Raw genomic sequence first — 24,962 nt, 5'->3', positions numbered from 1 at the left:
TATATATTTGTTTCACCTAATGTGATAATTTAAGATAAATTATAGATACATCTCCTGAGATTTAATATAATTATAAATACACATTCGTTGTTTGAAAAATTAGAAATACTTCCTGAAAAAGAAATAAAATTATGTAGCCCCCTAGATAGCAAAGTGGACATTACCATTTTATTTTTGCTAAAAAAATTTCAAAAATAAACCAAAATATCCAAAAAAATATAAAAAGAAAATTAAAGGTGGGTAAAATAAACAACCTATAGGAAATATTGATGCATAAAAATATTTTAAAAAATTCTAAAAATTATAATTTATAATATAAAAAGACATTTTAATCAGTTCATCATAAAAATTAGAAGAAAACCTAACAGAATATGCTTGTTGTTAGATGGGTGTTAAAATCATCAGAATAATTGTAGCTTTTCTCAAACAATAAGGATGTATTTATAATTACATCAAAATTCATAAAAAAATGTCTGTAAGATTACCCTATAATTTATTTCATTATTGATTCTTATATTAATGTATATCATCAACCTAATTATTATCTCAATAAGAGGATTATTTAATCTATACTATTATAAAAGAAAACTCTTTGATGGTACCAACTCCAAACTACCCCAATTTACTCTTCATCTTATTTCTTCTCTTTGAAAATATTTGATCAAAATAATAATTTTATAATTATTATTTTTCTCTTAATTACCGACTACTCCATATTTCTCTCTCATCTTACTTCTCTATATTTATTTTAATTTATTCTCTTAACAATTTTCTTTTTTTTTTTATAATCTCACATCATAGTTCTTTTCATAAATTAGTAAGAAGTTTGATTATCAAATCAAAAAATGAGGGATTAGGTGGTGAGTAAAAATAATAGTAACATGTGGGTGATGGTGGACATAAATTAGTGGTGAAGTGGGAGGACTGAGGAGGCTCCACGCTCCAAGGGAATGGGGTGCGTGTACGAACACTAGCATCCGTAGCACGGACTCTCAAACCCCTATACATCTATATATGACCTAACTCCCACTGTCACACTCGCAAATTGCAGTTTTTGCTTTTAACCCCCACTAACTATTTTTGGACAAAGATATATACACTACTTCATTCTCCAAAACTTTTAATTAACCACCTCCTTTTTTTTTTTTTTTTTTTCTTTCAAATGAATCAATAATAACAACTGTACCTTGAGGTTCTACCTTAAATTTGATTTTAGTCAAACAATTGAAAATTAAAATAAAAAAGGGTTCGTGTTCAATAATTCTTGAATTTATGAAGAACTGGAGTAGCGGCGCTAGTTGCTGCTCTTATAGCCACTTGAAGACCTGATTGCAAGTTTGTCTGTAAGCCAAGATCAGATCCGATTAGTGGTATTCTAACTACAACAAAGATTTATAATAAGCCGGTCTACTGCTTTTAATAAGAAGCTTCTGAAGTAACTGAGTTAGATGCTCGATGTCGGTGTTAGAGCTTGAGCTATTTATGAATTATTGAGCTATTGAATTCCTTCTTGAGGAGCTTTATATGGACTATTTATGCCTTTTAAGAGTTTCATAGAGTCTTCAAGAGTTATAAAAAAGTGGAAAAAGGCAAGTAACCCCCTTGTGATGTGACAAACGAGTAAAGTACTTTCCTATAAAATAAAAATTAGCAATTTGTCTTCTTGTATTTTAAAAATACAGTAATTTACCTCCTTGTTTTTAACTAAAAAAATAAATTGCTATTTTTTTTTATAGGAATTCATTTACTTATTTATAAAATTATAAGGAATTAAATTAAATTAAGCCCTATAAAAAAATATTGGGAGTCTGACAGCTTGTGGTCCACTTATCTTATGAGCTTCACGTGTTCCTCCAACGAGGACTTCCCCCTTCTCTGATTCACCATCTAAAAGGAGCTTGAGCAACAACAAAAATCATGAAAGAGTGACCTTGTTGTGTATATAAAATTTGGACAAAAAATCCCCACATCGGAAATTACAAGGAAAGCAGGAGTGGAGTAGTGGAGAGTCCACCTACGTACCTATATTCCTTCGTATGATTGGTTAAATTGAGCAATCTGGTGGTTAGGTTTCTGTCTGGGAGGCATCCATTCTTTTCTCGTTTTCACTTTCGCATCAGTAACAATCATCATCTTCGCAACTAAGTCGCATTCAATGTCTTTGTCTGGAATTAAGGTTGGACTAAAATCTTGTACACAACTTTGAAATTATGTGTTTGAGTTTTAATTTATTTCATTTTGTATAAATTATTGTAAATTTATTTTTCATTATTAGACATACTGATGTATTGATAGAATTGAGGCTTTTGCTCAATATATTAAAATGAATTATTTTAATTTATTTATTATTTTTTTTTAAGAAAAAAAAACAAATCGCCTTTCTGCGGCTGTGATAGTTGTGAACTCATATTGAATTAATTAGTTATTCAAAGTTTTTCTTATTTTGTGATTGAAAGAAAATAATTACCGTGGAAAATATGTAAATCATGGTAAGTCGTTATAAATTAGAATATTAAATTATTATTTTAAATGTATTAAAAATTCAAGTTGAGTATAAAAGTATTTAGAGTTTCAATTATAATTATTAAGTTATAATTATATTTACATGAGAAAGAAAAAGAAGAATAGGAAAAGGAGGAGAGGAGTTTGGGCCGATCGTTTTAAAATCAAGTAATTGTATTTGGAAAATGAATCTGGGCCGTTGGCGTCTTCTCCAACTCTGGAGAGCCCATATCAACACAAGCCCAGATGTTCAAGGACTATAATGAAATTTAATTTTATTAAATAACTAAAAAAATAGAAATAAATTTAATTTTATATTTTGTATTACAATCAAATATTGGTATTCTTTATAATTATTTAAATGACTAATCAACCTCTGATTAATTTCCAAATTTCCATATCAAAGGAGAAAAATATGATTTGTTATTTAATAAGTCAGAATTAAATATATAATCAGTCTTTTAGTTACTCCAAGAATTTCTTCCTAGAGTTCTTACATGCCATTTCTCTTGTATTGTTTACCAATTTTATTAAGTATCAAAGTGCTAATTAACTTATGTTTTGCAGATTAGTGGTCTGATAATTTTAAAACATTCAAGAAGATATATCGTTGTGATGCTGGACCCCGCATGTAGTAATTTATTGGATGACTTCATGATTCAAAACTATGTATTGGTTAATTTAAAATTTTAATAAACTCAATCTCGTAATGGTGTGTTTTTCATTCTTGGTATAAATTTCAATCAACTTTTGTAGATGGTATACTGTTTTTTCTAAAAATTAATTCAGACACAATGATACATGAAAAAGTAGTTGTGAGTTGAAGTTCGGTTGAAATAAGAAGAGAAGTTGAAGAGAAAGAGGTGGGCGATGGAGAAACCAACAGGCGGTCGTGCATGGCCACCTAATCACGCTTTTCGCCTAAAAACCATAAATTGTGTTGGATAGATCCTTTTGTCGCGTTTTGCAATGCTCAAACACAGACTTCAATTTTACTTTCAATGGAGGTCCCAGAGAAACAACTTACCTCATTTAGCCACCACCAAAAACTCAGATACAACTATTTGGGTTGGCACCAACCAGTCAATTCCAACCCCCCACTCCCCCCGACTCTTCTAATATCCCACCAAACTTGTTCATTACCATAACCTTAATTTCTCTGATTTTACTAATCATCACTCTCTTATACTACCTACATTTCTACCAAACAAATCAAATCTCTCTCTTGATTCTTGATTTTCTTTTCTTTTCTTTGTTGTGATAGGTAGGAAAGAGAGTTGAGTTTCGCACTACTATTAGTTACTGCACCGAAAAAGGGTTTTTTTCATATTCATGATCTTGTTTGAGTTTCTTTTTGGATATGTACCCTTATTTACCTTTGTTAATGAATTAACTTTTACATACATACAGTAGTATTTGGTGCAATATGTTGAGTTGAAAGAATTAAGAAAGCAAAATCGTGTTTGAAAAAGATGAGGATCGTGAGATCAAGGGGGTGTTAATTGATCGCAGTTGATATTGACAAGTATGGTGGGGCCGGCGCCGGGCAAGAGTCGGCTGCAAAGCATGTTGCAGGCGGCGGTTCAGGCCGTTCACTGGACCTACAGCCTTTTCTGGCAACTGTGCCCACAACAAAGGTACTTACGTACGTATGATGATGATAATCTTACATAGGGATTTTGTGGAAACCCTAGTTTATTATAAGTTAGTTGTGTGTGTGTGTGTGTGTGTGTGAGTCATAATAATTAAATGGTGTTTGTGTCTTTAGAATCTTAGTGTGGGGTGATGGGTACTACAATGGCGCAATAAAAACAAGAAAAACGGTGCAACCAACGGAAGTGACGACAGAGGAGGCGACGCTCCAGAGAAGCCAGCAGCTCAGAGAACCATACGACTCCCTCTCCGCCCCACCCCCAGTGGCCGATCACCCACGCCGCCCCTCCGCCGCCTTATCCCCAGAGGACTTGACCGAATCCGAGTGGTTCTACTTGATGTGTCTCTCTTTCTCTTTTCCTCCGGGACTCGGGTACGTAGCATCTAATTAAATTAAATTCCTCTACATACATACACACATACATTAATCATTCATCACTTAATCAACTCACACATATATATTTAGATATATATAGATATGGTGATGCTGCATTATGACGATGATGATGATGATAATAGTGTCAGATGACATTATAAATTATAAAAATTCTTGCTCGAATTTGGTTTAAGTTTATCGGAATCAAATTATTTACAGAATTCTTTAAACCGTAAATATATTTTATTTATTATATAATTGACTCAAATTTATTCGAAATAAAATTTTTTATAAATTTAGAGATTTTATAAAAGGAAATGAAAGCATTGATTAGGGGTTGTGACAATAAATGAATTGAGGAGTAAAATAGGGCAGTGGAAGTGATGAGAGTTGAAGTCTGTAGGTAGTGAGTGGTTGGTGAATCAAATGCATCATGACAACCACACAAGACAATTTTTAATTAACCCTCACCCCGACCCCCACCCCCACCCCCTCCTGCGGACATTAACTAGTTTTCCTCCTGCAAATTGATTTAATGCTATCATTTGCTGCACCATCCACACTGCATGTTTCAGACCAATAAGATTCCTTCATCAGGGAATTCTCTAATACTGTAATTACATGATGAACAAAGAATTTGAAAATTGAGTGTAAATAATAATTCTATTTGAAAAGAAATTAAAATTCTTTATTATGCAACAAAACATAGCTTAATATCAGTAATTAAGGATTTGAAATTCTTCAATCCACATGCAATTTAAGTCTGCATTTGCTTCTCATCCACTCTTTCATTTATAATTAATACACACTTTATTAGTTACACCCACTGCCTACAAAAACATGTATTATTTACCTCTATTCTAATTAATTACTAGTCTTAAAAACAATAGTCAGTTTAATTATACTTTCTATCATGATCAAATAAAATGAAATCAACGCAAAAAATTAAAAATATTGAGATGATGTCAGATGATCAACATTCTTATGATTTTAGCTGTCGTCATGATTTTGACTATAGTTAATGCTTCGACTTCGATTGCAAAAAACGACTAATATATAAATGTTGCACAACCCTACTTAATTTTAGCTATATATGATTTTCCATCTTTAATCATAGTAATTACTTATAATAAAAAGTGATATTTGTTATAGTGATTTTTGAATTTTGCAAAAGATGTTTTCATATTCTGATGCAATGAATTAGTTTAAATAAAATTAGTAGTGATGAGAATGGTGGTGCAATATGTGTAGGTTACCTGGAAAAGCATATGCAAAGCGGCAGCATATATGGCTTACAAGAGCATATGAGGCAGACAGTAAAATCTTCTCCAGAGCAATTCTTGCTAAGGTACCTTTTGAATTAATATATATATATATATATATATACATGATCAAAATCAATTAAATGTTTTTTTGAATTAATTATAACTAATCAGCTCCTTTTTTTTTCCATTATGAATTTCCACTCCTGCTACGTACAAGAGTGCTAAAATACAGGTATATAATTATTTCTGCATATCATTACTCTTTCGAAAAATTCAAATTCGAATTAGATTTGACTGAATCAAAACTTCACATGCAAAGTGTATTCCATTTGCTGTAGTTTCGATTTGGCCAAATTCAATCCGAAATAGAATTTCGTGACTCATTTGTAGTTTATGTTAACATATGTGTTGTATATGATGTGTGAAAAACCCCAAAAATGGAAACACTGAATTCAGACAGTTGTATGCATTCCTCTGCTGGATGGGGTTGTGGAACTTGGTACAACACAAAGGGTCGAAGAAGACATCAGACTGATACAACGTGTTAAAAGCTTCTTCACTGACGCCCAGAATCCAAACCCTCCGAGGCCTGTCCTGTCGGAGCACTCCACTTCCAATCCTCCAACATCTTCGGACCCTCCTCCTGCTTCTACAGTGCCCCCACATGATGATCCCACGTTGGATAATGATCATGATGATGACGACCACGATGACGACGACACTACTGATCAGGATTCAGACTCAGATGCCGAGACAGGCCGAGCAGACACCCTCACCCTGCCCGCCCAGCCTCAAAATGCTGCACCTGTTATTACAAAAGCTGATCTGCCCAGTGAGCTCATGGAACTCGATATGTCTGAGGATATCAGGCTTGGCTCTCCCGACGACGGCTCCAATAATTTGGACCCGGATTTCCACCTCCACGCCATCAGCCGACCGCAGACTTCATCGGAGGAGCGCCACAGCCGGGGAGACTTATTGGGTAGGCGTGAAGCAATGCACCGGTGGCTGCGGCAGAAAGAACCCATCACCAGCCTTCAACCACCACAGTCGGGTATGTTAGTTGATTCTTTGTTGAATAATCATTTCAGGTGAATGTTTAAGATTTTTCATTTTATAATTAATAATTTTTGGGTTGACATCTACGACGGTGATTTAATCCGACATGCATAGTGCATGTGCATGAAGTATAGTACATATTGAGAATTTTCATTAGGTATATTTAAAATTTTTAATTTAAATTATATTTGATGAAATCTTAACTAATTATATGACAAGTGTAATATATATTGTGTGATTGTTGTACATTTTTAATAAAAAATAATTAATTATATCATACATATTATATAATTTAAATAAAAATTAGATATATAATTCGGGAAAGCATCCAATTTGAAGGGCTCAGCCAAATAGAAAGAGACAAATGAATAGTCGGAGGGGAACATGAACAAAACGTAATGATTGCAAGGGAAAGATGATATAAGTAGAAACATATTGTACCTATTTGGTGGGAATGAGGTTGTTTGACATTTTTTAGAGATTTGAAATTGGGGATGCAGTGGATGGCGCCCGTGGTCCGATAACTAAGGCAACACTCTCTAGCCAATTTGAAAGGAAATTAATAATGTTTTTACCCACTTCTTCCCCATATATTGCATAACAAATGTTTGGTTCTTCTCCCTCTTTTTTGTCCTGCACATTTGCCAAGGAAATTTTTGTTTTTCTTAGTCAACCGCAACCCTAATTTTAAAACCCTGAAAATGCCAAATTAGCTCAGTCAGGCCAATTTCGGGGATTTCGATGGTTAGAGTTCTTAAATTGTGTAAAATTAAATACATAATGTCATTAAGTTGCCAACCTCATATTTAGGTGGCCACAAAGTAACCCTTATTAGAATTGGTGACCATCAAATTAATTATTCGCTCATTCTTATTAATTTTAAGTAATTTTTTAATAAAATATTAATATTAAAATTCATTCTTTGGCCAACTTCATCTTATACTTTATATAATACTGGTAAGCATTTAGTTGAAGCCCTTATATCATAATTCTACGAGGTTGGGTTGCACATAGGATGGTGACCATGAAATCAACCTCTATGGTCTGATCTAACACTGATGTGGTTGAGGTTTTTCTACTAGGGATAAAATCGAAAATTTTATCTCGATACAATTGCGCACCAGGTGAACTGCAATTTCCGAAAGAGGTGTTGTTTTAAAAAAATGGGAGTCTCAATCAATGAATAGCAACCTTCATAAAAAATTATATTTTGGTATTTATAGTAGTGTTGTAAATTATATGGTGTGGTGGGTTGTATATGTTTAGTGTATGCCTCCTATATATTAAATTACTTATTTACCCTTACAATTTAATATGTTTTAATAATGTACACCATATTGAGTTAATACATGGGAGCGGATGGGTGGGTAGTCGTTTGTTATTTTTAATTCATTGGGAGTGTGCGAATGCTTAGCCAACAGTGTTTGGTGGGGTGCGCCTCGATCGTAGGGTGCACCAGGCGGTGCACCGCGTGTCGGCGAACCAGCCAGAGCACTCTCGAGCTGAGGTGCACCAGGTGGTGAACCAGCCGACGGGGTGCACCAGGATCGCCTCAGCTCAAGCTGGGCATGCGGTGCACCGAGGTGCACCCCGAGGGTGCTTGAGGTGTGGAGCGAGGTGGGTGCCCGCTAGCTCGAGTCCTCAAGTATTAGGAGAAGGTGCTTATTTTTGCATCCCCTGGGTTTTGAACCCAAGTTAAAAGAATGGTAAGTGAGAACTCCAACCACTACACCATCAAATATTTCTTAATAATATTTGTTCTCATTCTCTATTGGTAGAGGTTATGCAGAATTTATTCATCTTTTGCCGAATTCTTTGATTTGTTTTGAGAAATTCAACGTCATCTTCAAGAGATGAGATTCCCTGTAAATAATTCTTACATTTGGTGATGGAGCCCCCCAAGACCTTGGAGAAGATGAAGCGGCGCAATTTTTTTAAGGACGTAGCTCTTGAGATGATTTTTTCACCATCCATTAGGTTGAAAATTTTGGTAGGTAACTCAATAGTCCTCCACATTCATAAATGTAGTCACTATACTTACTAAATTGTTGTTTTGTTCTCTTATGATTTGTATTCGTCAGATGTTGCCACAAGGGATGTTTTTGCTCAAGTCCCATAGTTAGGTATTTACCAACTTCGGAAGGGGGGGGGCAAAATTTTTCGATTCCAATATTTTTATAAGTGGACATTGCCTCAAGAATTTGATAAGGGGATATTGCCTCAAATGATACTTTATGTCCCGGAGTTGGTCTTTTACCAACTTCAAAGGGATGTAAAGTTTTCGGAGCGACATTATTGATGAGGATCTCAACTTCCGGGGTCCCGGGGCAATAACGACTTTTGTCTGTATGACAATGACGATTTTTGCCTCTAGGGTCCTCGTGAAACTTCAAGGATCTCTACGTCTAAATTTATTTCGTTTGTTGGGACTACGACAAGAAAATCAATTTTATTACTTAAAATTTGGAATACAAAGTCTTAGAAAAAATCAAAAGGGAAGAAGGATATGTTGAGCTACTACTCGAGTTTTCTCCTATTACAAGTGAATAGCTAAGACATAATTTTTCCCACTACGTGAACCTTGAGTTACTCCTTCGTGGCTTGTTGATCTTTTTGAGGCCACGGGATGACTCATGTGGTGGGATAGTTATCGTCACGAGGAGTTGGCGCATTCGGCCCACGGTCAAATTGGCGTCCTTGTGGATAGTGGTTGACATATTCCTTTTTAAGTGTCCCCGCTCGATCAATTTTTATATCTCATTCTACAGGTGATAGCATTCCTCCGTCGTGTGTCCCCTGTCCCGGTGAAAACGACAATAATTATCGAATTTGAGTCTCTTGGGGTTATCTTTCATCTTTGCCGGCCATTGACTGATTAGCCATTGCTGTTCCGCCACCATTAATATTTCCCCCTTAGGAGCATTCAAGGGGGTATAGTGAGCAAACCCCGCCGAAAGTACATCCTTGCGTTCCTCTTTCTTTTTCAATTCATTTTTCTCTTCCCAACGCTTCCTTTTGCCGCTAAGGGAAGGATCCAAAGCATTAGATTCCTCAATCCGGATGTATTTTTGAAAGCGCATGAGTAAATTTTCCATGGTGCTAGTGGGCTTGCTGGCTATGGACTCCTTGAATCTTCCCGGTAGCAGGTTCTGTTGGATAATACTAGCCAACAACTCATGATTTACATGGAGAACTTCATGCACTGCGTCCACGAATCTTTGGATGTAGTCTCTCAAAGTTTTGCCATCCCTTTGGCAAATGGTGAATAGAGATGCAGCCGTTTTCGAAACTTTTTTGTTCATGGAGAAGTGATGCAAGAAACGTTGAACCAACTACTCGAGATTAGAAATAGTTCCAGAGGGCAGTTGGTTAAACCAGGCTAATGCACGTTTCGAAAGCGTAGTGCGGAATACTTTATAGTAAGCGGCGTCACTCAGATCGTACCAATCAATCTTGGCGTAAAATTTGTCTAAGTATTCTTATGGGTCTCCCGTCCCATCATATTTTGATAGATTCGAGACCTTGAGGCCTGCTGGGAGCGCTTCAGCTAGAATATTTGAGGCAAAAGGGCTACGTCTTAGAGGAGCTACGGCCAATGACAAGTAGGAATCCTCGACTCCCTTAGGTGGTGGGGGAGCGGAAGATTCTCGTTGCGGAAATTATGACCTTGAGTCTGTGCAACTTCAGGCCTAGAGATCTTGTTGTTCACTTCCTCCCGCCTCTGCTCCTCCTCCTCGGGAACCGAGGATAACTCTCGACTTTTGCAAGGGAAAGGAGAGGGTGGGTTCGCAAGTTGTCACGCTACAAATTGGGCTGCGGCTTGGGCCACCGCTCGAGTAGATGCATCGTGTATCAGGGCGAGCAAAGCTTCTTGCGTCAATTGGATCATCGGTTCTTGGGGTGGAGCTTCCAGAGGGAGTGCTCTCCCGGGAGGTGCAAGCGGAGATTGTCAATGTGGTGGAGGAATCTTCCTATTGAGGGGTACTTGCTCATGTGTTAGGGAGGATTACCTCTTGGGGCGGTGATTGTTCGGTGAGACGGGTCTTGTTCCCCAAGGCTCAAGACCTGATTTGCATACTTAGTGTCGAGGTAAACTTTTCCACAGACGTCGCCAATGATGTGGTTGAGGTTTTTCTACTAGGGATAAAATTGATAATTTTACCTCGGCACAATTACGCACCATGTGAATTGCAATTTTCGAAATAGGTGTTGTTTTCAAGAAATGGGAGTCTCAATCAATGAATAGTAACCTTCATAAAAAATTAATATTTTGGTATTTATAGTAGTGTTGAAAATTATATGATATGGTGGGTTGTATATGTTTTGTGTATGCCTCCTATAAATTACTTATTTACCCTTACAATTTAATATTTTTTATTAATGTACATCAAAAACATTCCAAATTAATGAATCGGTTGAGACGGGGCATTGACCACGATTTCGTAGAAACTTGCAATAAGTGATGCATTCAGATGATAATTGTCGCATTTCATAAACAATAAGGTATGACGTCAGTACTTTAGTAGGTGCTCGATAAGGAGTCATCAAGTTCATTGAATTGACTCGCCGGAGTTGTCATATGGAAGCCAATGAGGCATGATCGGTATAACTAGAACTTCTTGGCTACGATAGTACAGGAATTAGTCCTTTGACTTGAAGAGCCACAGTAACCTTGTGTGCGGGGCAGTTGTATCTTGGTCATGGCTAACATGGCTATGTAAATACGTGGTTACTAAAAAGTCCTTTATTAGTGCAGTCAGAACGTACATGGAGGGACCGTATCTGTTGGTATGCACAGCTTACAAGTTCACGAAGATTCACCTATTTTCTAGTGACATGAATTACTGCTAGGTGGTCATGGTAATGGGTACCATCTAATTAAGGAGTTAATTGAGGATAATTAATTAAATATAATTTGTTTTATTTGAGCAAATTAACTATCGATTAAATTGTATATGATACAAGCCCAAGTCTAGTTGAGTAGTGTTCAGGGTCACACACAAATCCATGATGGAATTCTTAGAAATAATTCATTTGATTAATTATGGAGAAGAAGAAGCAAAGTTGAATTTGTCTTCTTGTAAAAAAAACAAAGTCAAACTTGTCTTCTTGAGAAGAAGCAACGTTGGACTAGTCTTTTTGAAAGAAGAAAAGTTGAACTTTTTCTCTTGAGAAGAGAAAGCAAAGTTGAACTTTTCCTCTTGAGAAGAGAAAGCAAAGTCGAACTTGTCTTCTTAAGAAGAAAAAACAAAGTTGAATGTGTCTTTTTGAGAAGAAGAAATAGAATTGAACTTCTATTCATAATAAAACAAAATAGTAAGACAAAATAGTTTTGTGTCTTCTTGAGAAAAAGAAGTGAAATTGAATTTCTCTTCATAATAAGATAAAATAATAATAACACAACATAGTTTTGTGTCTTCTTGAGAAGAAAAATGAAATTGAACTTCTCTTCATAATGAGACAAAATAGTTTTGTCTCTTTTCAACAAAAAAAAAAAAGCAAAATCGGATTTGTTTTCTTAAGAAGAAGAAGTAAAATTGAACTTGTCTTCTTAATATGACAAAATAGTTTTGCCTCTTTTCAAGAAGAAGAAGCAAAGTCATATTTGTCTTCCTGAGAGGAAGAAGTAAAATTGAACTTCTTTTCTTAATGTATCAAAATAATTTTGTCTCTTTTTAAGAAGGAGAACAAGAAGAAGTAAAATTGAACTTCTCTTCATAATATGATAATATTATTTTGTCCATTTTCAAGAAGTAGAATTCAGCTTGTCTTCTTCAAAAGGGGAAGACAATTTGAACTTTGTCTTTTATTAAAGGTCTATAAATAGAGGGTCATTGCTGCAAATGTCGAGAGATAATTTATGTCTCCTGATCTATTTTTCTCTTTGCTCATTGTTCATGTTCTTCGAAAGAGAAATGAGTTCTCTTGTTTTCTCTATCGATCAATTGTTGATTTATCATAATTTTTTAACGCCTACTTGCAAAGGGTTATAGGAGATTCCGTCATAGGTGGTGTGGACTATCTTTAAAGGGAAGATACTTGTGTTTCTATCATGAACATAGCCCAACACCGTCTACCTTGCCGAGCAACTAGTAGCTGTTTCCATCGTTGGTTTAGAACGAGATTCGTTCTTGAGAACGTTTAGTCACCTTCATCAAACGGAATGCACCAAAGCCTGGTATCCTAAACAATTCAACTGACTCCTTTTTGCATGAGATTTGTATCGTAGTAGCAACGAGACTGAGTGATTTGATCCCTAATTATAATATTGTATTGCAATTTAAACTCTAATTTTTGTTGCATTTAACGTCTCGAGGCTCATACGAGACTAACACCCCCCTCCCAACATACAAGATTAAAATGCAATTTTGTCCACTAACTCTGTAATTAATTGAGTTCGATCAGACTTAATTTGAATTAACTTTTATCCTATTTCCAATAGGCCAATAGGGTACCCCATGCTTAATGCACATTTAGTTAAGAATTTTTTTTATTTAAATTAAATTTTACCAGATCCAACTAATCACATTACAATTAAATTTTGTATAATTATTACATGATTAATTAGCTAAAATATACACCAATTACATGAGAAATTTATATACCTAAATATTGTAAGAGTTAATCTAGACCATAACTTCTATGCACGTGTGACTTATTATGTGATTAGTCATTTTTCCTTCACACAATAAGTATATTGTGTTTGATATATAACTGATTTTAGTTCTGTCAAACTCAATTTGAATTAGAATTCGCATGGTGCAATATAACTTTTTTCCGGCCGAAACTTAAACTTAGAATATAGAAAGTTAGCAATTATATGCATTAAGGTTATAATTAAGCATGGGAAAATTTGTTGACATGCAGGTTTGGATGCATTAACACAAGATGATAACCACTATTCTGCAACAGTCTCAGCCATCCTCGAAAACCAGTCGAACCGGTGGTCCACCTCTTTCTCCACCCCCATATCCTCCGCCACCTCCGCCTTCTCCACATGGTCGTCCACCGCCCCATTCGCTTCTTCCAGCAATCGCCGCAACCTTCTCCTTGACGGCGCCTCCCAATGGACCCTCAAGTACATACTCTTCACTGTCCCGCTCCTCTACACTAAATCACCCGAAACCTCCGCACGCGGCGGAGGAGCTCCGCCGGACGAGCTCGGCCCGAACCACGTACTCGCTGAACGCCGCCGCCGAGAGAAACTGAACGAACGCTTCATCATTCTAAGATCCCTGGTGCCGTTTGTGACGAAGATGGATAAGGCTTCGATTCTTGGGGACACCATAGAGTACGTGAAGCAGTTGAGGAAGAGAATACAAGAACTGGAGGCGCCATTGCGGCAAATGGAGGCAGAGAGAAACAGTACCAATTACAAGAAGCAAAACTACAGTAATTTGAAGGAGCAAAGAAGTAGTGCAGGGGGCAGTTTGGGGAGGGAGAAGAGGAAGATGATGAGGATTGTGGAGGACGGGGAACGCGGCGGAGGAGGAGGAGGAGGAGCAAAGTCTAAGGTGGTGGAGTCTCCGTCGAGGACGGTGGGGGAAGAGGTGGTGCAAGTGGAGGTGTCCATAATAGAGAGTGATGCACTGGTGGAGATTCAGTGTTTGCATAAGGAAGGGTTGTTATTGGATGTGATGCGAGTGCTTAGAGGGTTGAGAATAGAAGTAACCACGGTGCAATCTTCAATCAGCAATGGGGTTTTTGCTGCTGAGTTCAGAGCCAAGGTACATATCAATTGCTTAATTATTTCTCAAATTTAATTTTAGGATAAATTACAATTAACACTGCTAAAATTGTCATAATTATAAATATTCATTATTATTTGAAAAATTATAAATACCCCTCCGTAAGCTAAGAGAGCTAGCTATACGGCCTGACCATTCAGGACTGAAAGGACGGAATGGAGTAAGGGGCTACATATTTAATACTGGAATCCTGAACGAGTTTTGCCTATGAAAACTGCATGAAAAAGACCCCCATGATAGATTGTTCATTAAATCGGGTGCCCTCTCCTTACCAGAAATTCATTATCGTCTTTTCCGACAAAGTATTGTTTTAATCAGACTTAAATTAATAAGAGTATAACAAATATCCCTACAATAGATTGTAGGGAGTCTTTATAATTTTTTAAATAACAAGAAATATTTGTAATTATGACAAACTTTAAAACAATTTATTACAATTTACCCTAATGCTATATATAAACATATAGTTAATGATGAAATATTAATGTTTACTTTGAACATTTTCATACATATTGCGAACTCTTAATCAGTAGTGTGTGTGTTTGTGTGTGTCTAACTTTTTATATTGTTATTTTATTGGTTTTTGATGTTTAGGTGAGAGAGAATGTGAATGGGAGGAAAGCAAACATTATGGAGGTGAAAAGGTCAATAAACCAAGTTATTCTTCCCTGTTAATATGTTTATGATCCTTTGACATATATATGTATCTGACGTACGTATAGCTGGTAATCATTCATTCACATTATTTATGAATTATTTTTTGCTACAATTTGGAAACATTTTTAACTCAAATCGGGTCAAATCGAATCAAATTAATAACACAAACAAACGTGATACATTTATTATTGGATTAGTCGATTCTTCTCAACTGTACATCAATTATAAGAAAAATATATTGTACTTGATATATAATTAATCCAGATGCGACTAAATTCGATTTGAATTAAATTTTTTCATATAATTCATTTTAGAATTATTATGCCATGTGTGGTTAAACGGAGGCCAAATTTGATGTATAGTCTTTGCGCAAAAGTACAGGCTTGCAGTTATCTCCGTACGGGGTTTTCTCGCCCGCTGCCCACTCCGGTCTCCGAGTGTGCTAATAATTATAGAACTATGATAGAGAAAACGTGCTTACATGTTGGCCGCACCATGGCGACCCACAAAAGTTCATGCAAATGATCATCACAAGAAAGCTACAAAAAAATTTCCAATCCCTTTGTACAAAACAAAAATCTGTCCTCATTAAGAAGGAAAACAGTTTTACACAAAATTTCCGGACCTCCGCAAAACGCCCTCTCCAGTAAATAATAATTTGAGTAGCTGGAAGTGCAAAAAAACAAAAAAGTCCTCAAAACAACATTTCTCCAGCCCCGTTCGCCATCTTCTCCAAGTCTTCTTGTGATAGAAGGGTCTTTTTACCCATTGCACCGGTCTTGTCATACGGCTGAGCCATCCTCCTCAAGAACTGCACGTTTAGTGAAAACAAAGATATAGACAAATATGAGAAACCATGGAAACCAGAGATTATGAACAAATGTCCTGAAGACTTCAAAGTTCAATGAAAAGTATCATTCAACCGATGCACAAATATCAAATGACAAAGATGAGTGAGCTGAAACGAAATTCATTCCTTAAACTATTTGGGAAGTACTTCAAGATTTGATGGCAACATTATAGCATACCTCTCTTGCAATATGAACAGCCATGTCAGTGCTCAAGTTCAGGTGGGCATCGCGTAAATGTGATAGTATCCAACCAGGCAACTTCGAGCGCTTGTCATGACGACTATACCTAGTGGTGGAATAATAAACAGAACAGCAGTAAATAACATGTCCAATTGTTGAACTACCCGATAGAAAGGTACTGTCTGTTGAAAGATATAGCATACAGGAATTAGTATACGAGGAGTCAAAACATCTGTAAGGATTTTCCAGATGGCTTTTATTTCTTCAGTGTCAGAAACAAGGATACTTACCTCTTGTCAGCAAAAATCATCATCCCATAATCTGCCTTTGATCGGATGACACGTCCCACACATTGGGCAGCTTGTCTCTGAGAAACATGTCCAAATTGTGTAAGTACATCATAGCAATCGATCTTCTTAAAGAACAAACAAGTTACAACTAAAAGTACCAAAGCATCAAAAGTTAAAAAATCGCCCTCTCTTATTTGGAAAGTCTCCCGCAAATATTCCAATCTTGCAAGCAATATTCTGCAGTAGAATACTGGGTCAGCAACATGAAAACATGAAATAAGATGATAGAACTTTAGCAGACAAAGGAAATCCATAAGGTCAAATGCAACTCTAAAACACACTTGTGACCTCATATAGGATATGTAAACAGTCTCAATATGCAAACTAGATGGAATTTAAGAATGTGAATGAAGCTGTTCAAGCAGGCAAAAAAAGATGTCAACTGTTGAGCACAATATATAAAAGATATATGTACACACACACAACCAAGGCCTGCACTAAACCAGTCTTCAAGTGAAAGAACTTAGAGCCAACACGAGCAGTAAAAGAAAATACTGTAAGCCACTAGAAAGGAGACCGCAGCTAACCTGCTCAGTGTGTACTGAAAAGGAACACCAAACATGATTACAAGCCTGCCATAATGTCTGTCAAAGTCTATTCCTTCCGCCACTTTTCCCCTACAAGTAAAATTAAGTAATGGTCAGATAACACACAGAAAATGGGACATGTACAAAAGCCTACATAGAAGCAGGAAACTCAGGTTGAACATCCACTCAATGTCAGCTAATCAACTATAGCTTGAATGTTTGCTGGTAATAAAGACAAACTAACAGATGCCAACTTTGATGGCTATCAGATGGACAATATAGATAGAGAAAACCACTATAGTTATTAATTCATGCTTCGCTGATGTACCATTATCAGTTATGTTGTGCATTTCTTTTGCAGTTGTTGTCAATTCATGCTTTCATGTACTTAATCACTTCATGTCCCCCAATTCCAATTGATTCCTTCTATAGGACTTCTGCTTTTATCCAGAAAAAACTTTAAAATAATTAATTGCATAACTATAAGAACCATCCAGGATGTAGGTTCCGGGGCTGCCCAATGTTATATGGAAAGTTACCTGGCAACCGAGAAAAAAACAGCACCTCTTCCACAATCACAAGCTCTACGATAATTGTCTAGTGCTAGTGTAGTTTCAACCACATCCTGAGTCTCTATGAAGACGAGTTTATGTTGCATTATCTCCTGTAACACATTCAAAATGAAACCAGCGCATACCAAAGCCAAAGAGCAGATATCTTTAATTGACTTGTAAACCAACATATAAATTCTCAGGAAGAATTTTAAGAGTGTTTACCTTCAAAATTCCAGATTCATGCCAACTATTAACAATTCCATCCATGTAAGAGTAACTGACGAAGAAGCACACAATTCCATCTGGTACAACAGACACCATTTCAACCAAAAGTTTGCCATAATTTTTCTCCACACCAGGGTCACTTCTTAGATCATATTTCGTGCTCACAGGAAGCTGGTCACTAAAAAAACAAGGCACAAAGGGAAGAGGTTAAAACCTGGCAACACATTTTTCTGCTCAAAATAAATGAAATTAAGATCATAAATATAGGTTCTACAAGCCACTAAATTACCTTCCACGAGTAAGAACCATAGGGCATATGCAATCCCTTGTTAAGGACATTGTAAAGCTTCGACTAACCACAGGATTGAAATTAAGAAGACGAGGGTAGAGATCAATGGGGCTAAGTGTCCCAGATGTAATAACAACAGATTGGAACCGTTCAAACACGGGCTTTATGGCAAGAGAAGCATCATGGCAACATAGCTGAAAACCAACACAAGTGTTTCATGAGAAACTAAGCAGCATCTAAGGCATCTACAGAGGCGATGGATAGCACCAAGAAACCGATTGTTCACAAAAATATTCTAAAACCAAATGAAGTAGACGAAAAGATAAATATACTCGGCGCAAGTTCTCAATAAACTACAGCTAGGTGCCACTGGATCAGTGGCTTTAAAAGTTTATCCAATAAAAGAATTTACCAGTAGAAAACTCTCAAGAACTGTTATCACGAATCACATATGCTGGAAATGCAATTAAACTGAGCACTTATTTTACGCCAGTGACAAAATAAAAGCTAAATACCTGGAGGACAGGGTCAGGTATATGTGGCATCCTTTCATCAAAAGGCTCAATTATAATAGAAAAACCTCGAGCATAGGTCCCAACAAGTGTTGCCAAATCGCAAATTGTTTGGATGTGTAAAAATTCATCAGTATCAGTTATCTCCAGAGTTAACATTAGAGAGTGAAGCCGGTCATAACAAAACCTCAGCATTTTCTGATCGATTCCAACTTGCGCATTAATGGAAGCAACAAAAGTAACAGGCCCCTCCTTTTCAACATTTTCTGTTTGCAAACGCCCTTTAAAGTACTGGACCAATCTGCGCAAAACAGACACAAAATGCTCTGCACGCCTTATATTTCCAGGCACTGCTTCCTTCAATATATCCTCAGGCAAGGTAGGATTTGAAAACCAGGTGTCAGTAACTGTGAGAAAAAAGATATTCTTTGTGAGAACAATCACATTGACAAGTTGCATGCTTGATTCAAATTAATTATGAGTTGATTCAACATACTAGGAAGGTTCCCCCTTTGTGCCAGCCCCTCAACAAGCCGGTTGTATTCTGCACGCAATCGACCAGCGTCGGTGGCCTTTAACCTTCCTACCATGTTAAATAAAGTTAAGATAAAAGATAATCAAATGCTAGTTCTTATCCCTCTCTAGAAACAAAAGGAAAATTCATCATACTCCTTTTAGGAGAAATAATTACAACATGGATTATGTGTACCCTTCACAACAAATTTTATGTTTTCTACTTGTATTAAACTAATTCATCAAGCTATGGTTTGACCAGAAATAAGTAATCTTTCAAAGTTTAAACGATTTACAGGTAACTATAAAAGTTACGAAAAGAGGAAATTCATGGGCATGTGCAGCTTACAGAACTGATGAAACTCTTGGAAAAGTACAGATTACAATTTCTTTTAAGCATTAAATTACTTTTCCCATTCACCTCTGAGGACATGTCAATGAATATCTAAAACTCCACATAGGACTATCTTTAATCATTCTGTATGATAGTCAAAAGAACAACACCCAAATATGAGCTCTTCACACTCCTTTTCCTTAATGCAGCTCATCTCCCGAGAATTTAACTCATATGAGCAAAAATATTATTTATGTACACCATGAGCTTCGCAGCTATACGTCTGAAAAAAGGATCCTTTTCCTAGTGATAACCACATAGTTTAACAGACTTATAAGAGTAAATTCCTCATATGGACTTTTCAATCATAAGAACAATGCCAAGCATGGCAACAGTACCGCAAAAGCAGGTACAAAAGGAGGATGTTTGCATAAGGAAGCTATAGAAGGCTTTCCACACTCCAGGAGATAACCTTAAAATCTGAGCATAAATAATCCCTTAGTGTAATCATGTACATTATCAAAACTTCTAGTGTTATACCCACCTAAATATAGAACTTAGGTTAAAGCATACAACAAAATGAATATAAGCAAACTAGCAAATGCATATACCTCTCAATCTCCTGGGACATCCTATTCAAATTCCTTGTTGCCCCTTCAAGTGTCTGCATCCTTACACTAACACTAAGTGCCTCAATGCATACATTGTCAATATTGTGGGCCTCATCAAATACCACAACAGACTCTCTCTGCATCTCTTTTGATATGATTCCAGCAACTTTGGGATCAAGGAGGTACTGGTAGCTGTACACCACCACATTTGCAAATTGCACCATATGACGTGCTAAAAAGTACGGGCACCACCCTTTTTCTTTGCCAAACGCCCTTAAATCCTTCAGGAATCATTAAAATGACTAAAAGTCAAGATCCATTATTTCTGGTTCCCAAAGGAATAGTTAATAAAGCAATAAAAGCACCTTGTGAACCTCTAACGCAAAACTTCCATAACATTTCCACCAATTCAATGCAAGAGAATTCAATAAAGAACATATCTTGTAATTCAAATGTGTGTTGCAAGTTTCAAAGATGCCTCACATCCGGAAATTCAGTTGCAAAAAACTAAAAGTATGGGATAATAAACAAAGACAGTAACTTTGAGGATAGTAAATTTACCATATATATACAACTACAGATAGCAAACCTCAACCCAATCAATCTCTCTTATACCCCAGAAACTAGTAGAAGGAAAAATATTTAGCAATCAGTTTTTCCAACTACATAAATGAAACAAAGCAGAAACTTATTAAAATAAAAATAAAATTTAAAAAGCAAAAACTTAAAAGGTGGAAAGCCCTTAAATTCAAAAGACGCTAACGTTAGCATAAATACACTATGAAGAAAAGACGAAAAACACGTAAAGAAACTGAGAATGAACAATTCGATTGGTTTCTAGGAAGAAGTACTATAAAAAAAAAAAACTTCGAGCCGCAAAAGGCAAACCTGCAATGTATAGACTCCGGGAGGCAAAACCGCATCAGAGGCAGCCTTCTCATAGTTCTCGAAAAACTCACAAGTAGGAATATTCGGGTTCTCGATCGCCATCGCCCTTACCCAACTGGCAGTAAGCTTCCTACAAGCAGCATCGACCGAATCCCGGTTCTCGGCCGATATAACACTCGGATTCACGCACAAGTTCTTCCTCGATGAAAGACCTAAGGCGAGAATCCTCGCCGAAGGCCCCAAATGCTTCACCTGATAATTATGCAAGAACCTCAATTCTGCTAGGGTTTTCTCCATTTCGTGTACGGTGCGGGTACAGTACAAGAGTTTGACTGGATTGGAGGGTTTTGACAAAACGTAGCTTGTGATTAGGGAGAGAAGAGCAATGGTTTTCCCGGTGCCAGTCGGCATCTCTAAGAGGCAGTGACCTTTGGCGTCCAGAGCTCGTTTGAGTTCGACCATGTATGAGTACTGTTCGGGGTAGATGTTGTCATAAGGGAAGTATACAGTTACATCTTCGATTTGGAACTTCATCTCCAGGGCGGCGAGGGCGAGAAGTAGGGAAGACGAACTGTCAGAAGGGATCGCCGGCGATAATAAGAGTGTTGAATGTCGTTTGGAGACCTAATTAATCTGCCTTTCTTGAATTTTTTATTTTCCCCCTCTTTTGAGCTTAATATTTGACATCTCCTTCAGCAGCAACGTTTAAAAATAAATTCTGAAACTACTTCATACTTCTATAAAGTTCACTTTAGTCAAAGAATTAAAAAAAGAAACAATTTTTATATTATAGTCCATTGTAAAGTAGTTTTATGTGAAAATATTTTCTCCCAATTTTGTGATATTTTATTCAAATTACAAAAATCAAAAAGAAAAAAACACAATATATTGATTATATTGTTTGTTTATCTTTTTATAACGTAAAAATTAATATACTATTATATTCAATAATTGATTTTTTTTTACCACATCCTGGGTTACTAAATTATGAAATTATCAGTATTTTCAATCAATTTTTCTGAAATCAAATGCCAAACTTTATTATAAAAACAAACTTTTGATTAAGTTGATCTTATTGTTCTATATTCAATTCAAAATTGATATTAAAAAAAAAGAATGTTTAATTCTTATATTATATTTTTATAATTTACAATAACAATTAATAGTTACTAAAAGATAAATTGACAACAAACTCTTATAAACTTTTCTTGTTTCCTATTTATCATATAACACATCAAACTAAAACTCCTGTTATCAGTTTGTCTCAGATATTAATAGAAGAAATCAAATGATAAAAGCATGAAAAGGGTGAGGATATTTCCTATTACAATGAACTTCTTTTCCGAACAACCTCCCCTTTCAATTTCAAGGAAGCTAACAGTGTACTGTAGTGAATGTAAGCTAACGATTCTGTTACAAAGAGCAAACAGGATACAGCTCATCGTGCTGTAAATTGTAGCAAGAATCGTTTTTCTGCAAATTCATCAGAACATGTCCAGCCATGCTACAAATTCTGCGATACTAAACAATCAATCTTCTGGAGTTGAGGTCCTGGAAGCCAAGCCCTTGATTGTGTGCCGACACTGAAACCTGCCAGGTAAATGGACTTGTCAAATTTAGAGTCGTCTCCTATTGCTAGTTTTCACAGTTTACCATGCATCCTGCACTGATAAGATTAATATTTTGATGCTACTAGGCAGTATCTGGGATTTCTCTTTTCAACTCAGATCGCGTGAATTGCCTAAAGACAATTTGGTACATTTCATTTGGTACCGGAAGACAGGGCAACAAGTTAAGATTTGATAAGAGGAGCTCGGCAGAAACCCAAAACTAGGATTACCTACAGCATGATGCAGCTCAAATCTGGATAGAGAGTGAAATATTTTGAGTGCTAAACAAAGTTATTCTACAACCATTTGAGACATGTTAGAAGGTGCAATGGATTATCAATATCACATTTGAAGCAGAAAATCCTGATCTCATAAGATTCAACAGTTACACACAACCGCATATATAAGCAGAGTTCAAGAAAGCAGCAGGAACCTGTAAACTATACCAGATTAAATCCTTTGATGTAGAATCCAGTAATCCAACAGAGCTGGGTTGAGCATTCACTCCCAGGACTCGGGTTCTGCACCTGAACCTTAATCTAAAAGGCACCGTCTGTAACAAAAAAGGATAAAACAGTATGGATCCATATAACAAGAATATCATAAAAATTGTGATATCAAAGTTATGTATGAGAGGTATTGAAAATGCGATATCAAAGTGACAAATAGGAGTGTAGTGCGAGCTTCCAGAATAAGTCAATAGTTGCACAGAGTTACAAGATTCCTAGGTGTGTGCAGCATCATAATTAGCCTTCATTTATACCATTGAAAACATTATAGGCTATGGCAATAACTCCAAACTTCTTATTGTGAAACAATTCCTACAGCCAGATCAACACAAGTATGCAGGCGTGAGCCAAAAAGAGGGTATCTTATTGCAGAAAAGTAATAATCAATAACTAAAGCAAGAATAGGGAAAGGAATTCAGTGACCTAGTTTTTATTAGATTCAGCAATAATTTCACCTGAACCTCTATAAGACCATAATTTAAGGCAATTTTCACATGGGAATAAAACAAATTGCCAGGGAACTACAAATGGGTACTTGTGAACTTTTTACCTTCCTATTTTGTCGTAACCCACGCTTGGGAAGAAAGTGCAAAGGCAAATCAATGTAAGAGGGAGCTTTCACCAAGAGAAACAGTTTTGTAGGACCTAAAAACATTTTGTTTACCAAAACTGCATTTCAAAACCATGAAACGTACACTTCTTTGTAGCACTTCAAGAAACAAGGAACAGTAATATCAATTACCAGCACATGAATCTGATCCAACACCCCTTGATATCATTGTGCGAATCGCCTATCCAAAAATAGAAACAATAACAAACAGTCAAAGACTCCATACATCAGAGAAAGTCCAAATGCCACAACCAGAGTCGACAACAACCTTTCTAGAAAGAGTTTCTGCAACTTTACTTCGACAAAAATCCCCTGAAACAGCCCTCCAGTGTGAAAAACTCAGTTCATAAACATGCAACGGCCTTAGAGGACTAGGTCCTAGAACCAGAGAAATTTTCTCAACATTCGGAGCTTCTGCAATCATCAACTGAAGTGCAGTCTTGAGATTAGAAATGCAATTCATCAACTTTTCCAACCTTCTTATCCCCATTTTCACCTCTCTCTTCCTCGCAGCCTGCTTTCTCCTTGTCGATACTGACTTCACTTCGCTTTTCGCCGGCTCAACTTCCTGTTCAGTAGTAAATTCTTAAGCTTCAAAAAATCAGAATGAAATTGGGGGAGGGAGAACAAGAAACTACAATCAATCACCAATTCTTCCAACTCCGTGCGCAATTCATCGAATTCCTTGGTCATATCCTGAAGTACTCTGCAAAAATGACAAGACCAATATACAAAGATTTAAAATTGAGCAAGTTTTCTTGTACTTGGTGGAAATTTTAGCATTTTCTGACGGAATTACGAGGGGATTTGCTGATGCATGAACAGAATGAATCCGAGGATGTCGATGACGACGTGGAAAACGGCGGAGCTATCTAGTGACTCGGCGGCGGTATCGATATTCGTGACCTCCATCTCCGAGCTCCCTTCACCCTCTTCCATCGCCGCTGCGAATTTGCCGAGGGGGACGTCGTCGTATTGACAGGAGAAGGGAATTGAGTTTTCTTAAGGTACTTTTTCAAATTCGTGAGCGCGGCCTGAACTCTTCTTTCTGTCTCTCCCTCTTTTATTTCGGGCAAATATTCCTAATTATATATATATATATATATATATATGTGACCTAGTATACACAGAAAATAAAA

At 36.5% G+C, this 24,962-nt stretch overlaps 3 protein-coding genes across 4 annotated transcripts; 1 reads left to right on the top strand and 2 right to left on the bottom strand.

The window, feature by feature from the left end:
• The first annotated feature begins 3,392 nt into the window (after positions 1-3,392).
• TT8 (basic helix-loop-helix (bHLH) DNA-binding superfamily protein) lies at positions 3,393-15,778 on the top strand. 2 transcript variants are annotated; one of them, XM_088881187.1, is made up of 8 exons: positions 3,393-4,139; positions 4,271-4,528; positions 5,783-5,879; positions 6,014-6,028; positions 6,253-6,850; positions 13,723-14,582; positions 15,198-15,247; positions 15,642-15,778. In XM_088881187.1, the coding sequence occupies exons 1-8, from the start codon at positions 4,030-4,032 to the stop codon at positions 15,721-15,723; spliced, it is 2,070 nt and encodes a 689-aa protein (XP_088737313.1). In that variant the 5' UTR covers positions 3,393-4,029; the 3' UTR covers positions 15,724-15,778. The 2 variants fall into 2 exon arrangements, with proteins under 2 accessions (XP_088737313.1, XP_011079838.1); XM_011081536.3 differs by lacking the exon at positions 15,642-15,778 and having other exon boundaries at positions 3,395-4,139; positions 15,198-15,372.
• A 22-nt stretch (positions 15,779-15,800) lies between these two features.
• Positions 15,801-21,787, bottom strand: UVH6 (RAD3-like DNA-binding helicase protein). The gene is made up of 12 exons (XM_011081538.3): positions 21,095-21,787; positions 20,207-20,487; positions 19,245-19,327; positions 18,752-19,155; positions 18,237-18,430; positions 17,945-18,125; positions 17,708-17,832; positions 17,169-17,258; positions 16,740-16,818; positions 16,582-16,658; positions 16,289-16,397; positions 15,801-16,071 (listed from the first exon to the last, which is right to left on the bottom strand). The coding sequence occupies exons 1-12, from the start codon at positions 21,626-21,628 to the stop codon at positions 15,955-15,957; spliced, it is 2,274 nt and encodes a 757-aa protein (XP_011079840.1). The 5' UTR covers positions 21,629-21,787; the 3' UTR covers positions 15,801-15,954.
• A 500-nt stretch (positions 21,788-22,287) lies between these two features.
• On the bottom strand, positions 22,288-24,895 carry LOC105163256 (non-structural protein). Its single transcript, XM_011081539.3, has 7 exons — positions 24,623-24,895; positions 24,472-24,529; positions 24,092-24,391; positions 23,956-24,004; positions 23,764-23,858; positions 23,151-23,257; positions 22,288-22,684 (listed from the first exon to the last, which is right to left on the bottom strand). Exons 1-7 carry the CDS (start codon positions 24,760-24,762, stop codon positions 22,624-22,626), a joined length of 810 nt encoding a protein of 269 aa, XP_011079841.1. The 5' UTR covers positions 24,763-24,895; the 3' UTR covers positions 22,288-22,623.
• Positions 24,896-24,962: the final 67 nt, after the last annotated feature.

The sequence above is a fragment of the Sesamum indicum genome, linkage group LG6 (assembly GCF_026168435.1).
Source record: "Sesamum indicum cultivar Baizhima isolate 11 linkage group LG6, ASM2616843v1, whole genome shotgun sequence".
Taxonomy (NCBI): Eukaryota; Viridiplantae; Streptophyta; class Magnoliopsida; order Lamiales; family Pedaliaceae; genus Sesamum; species Sesamum indicum.
This window is presented reverse-complemented; position numbering and strand designations above follow the sequence as displayed.

Coding starts and splice junctions, on each gene's coding strand:
- TT8 (XM_088881187.1), top strand. CDS start 4,030: ATGGTGGGGCCGGCGCCGGGCAAGAGTCGGCTGCAAAGCATGTTGCAG. Junction 4,140..4,270: donor CAACTGTGCCCACAACAAAG/GTACTTACGTAC, acceptor TTGTGTCTTTAG/AATCTTAGTGTGGGGTGATG. Junction 15,248..15,641: donor AACATTATGGAGGTGAAAAG/GTCAATAAACCA, acceptor GCAAAAGTACAG/GCTTGCAGTTATCTCCGTAC.
- UVH6 (XM_011081538.3), bottom strand. CDS start 21,628: ATGAAGTTCCAAATCGAAGATGTAACTGTATACTTCCCTTATGACAAC. Junction 18,126..18,236: donor ATGGTTCTTACTCGTGGAAG/GTAATTTAGTGG, acceptor TTGTTTTTTTAG/TGACCAGCTTCCTGTGAGCA. Junction 16,072..16,288: donor CTGTTCATATTGCAAGAGAG/GTATGCTATAAT, acceptor CTAAACGTGCAG/TTCTTGAGGAGGATGGCTCA.
- LOC105163256 (XM_011081539.3), bottom strand. CDS start 24,762: ATGGAAGAGGGTGAAGGGAGCTCGGAGATGGAGGTCACGAATATCGAT. Junction 24,392..24,471: donor GCACGGAGTTGGAAGAATTG/GTGATTGATTGT, acceptor ACTACTGAACAG/GAAGTTGAGCCGGCGAAAAG. Junction 23,258..23,763: donor GGTTACGACAAAATAGGAAG/GTAAAAAGTTCA, acceptor TTTTTGTTACAG/ACGGTGCCTTTTAGATTAAG.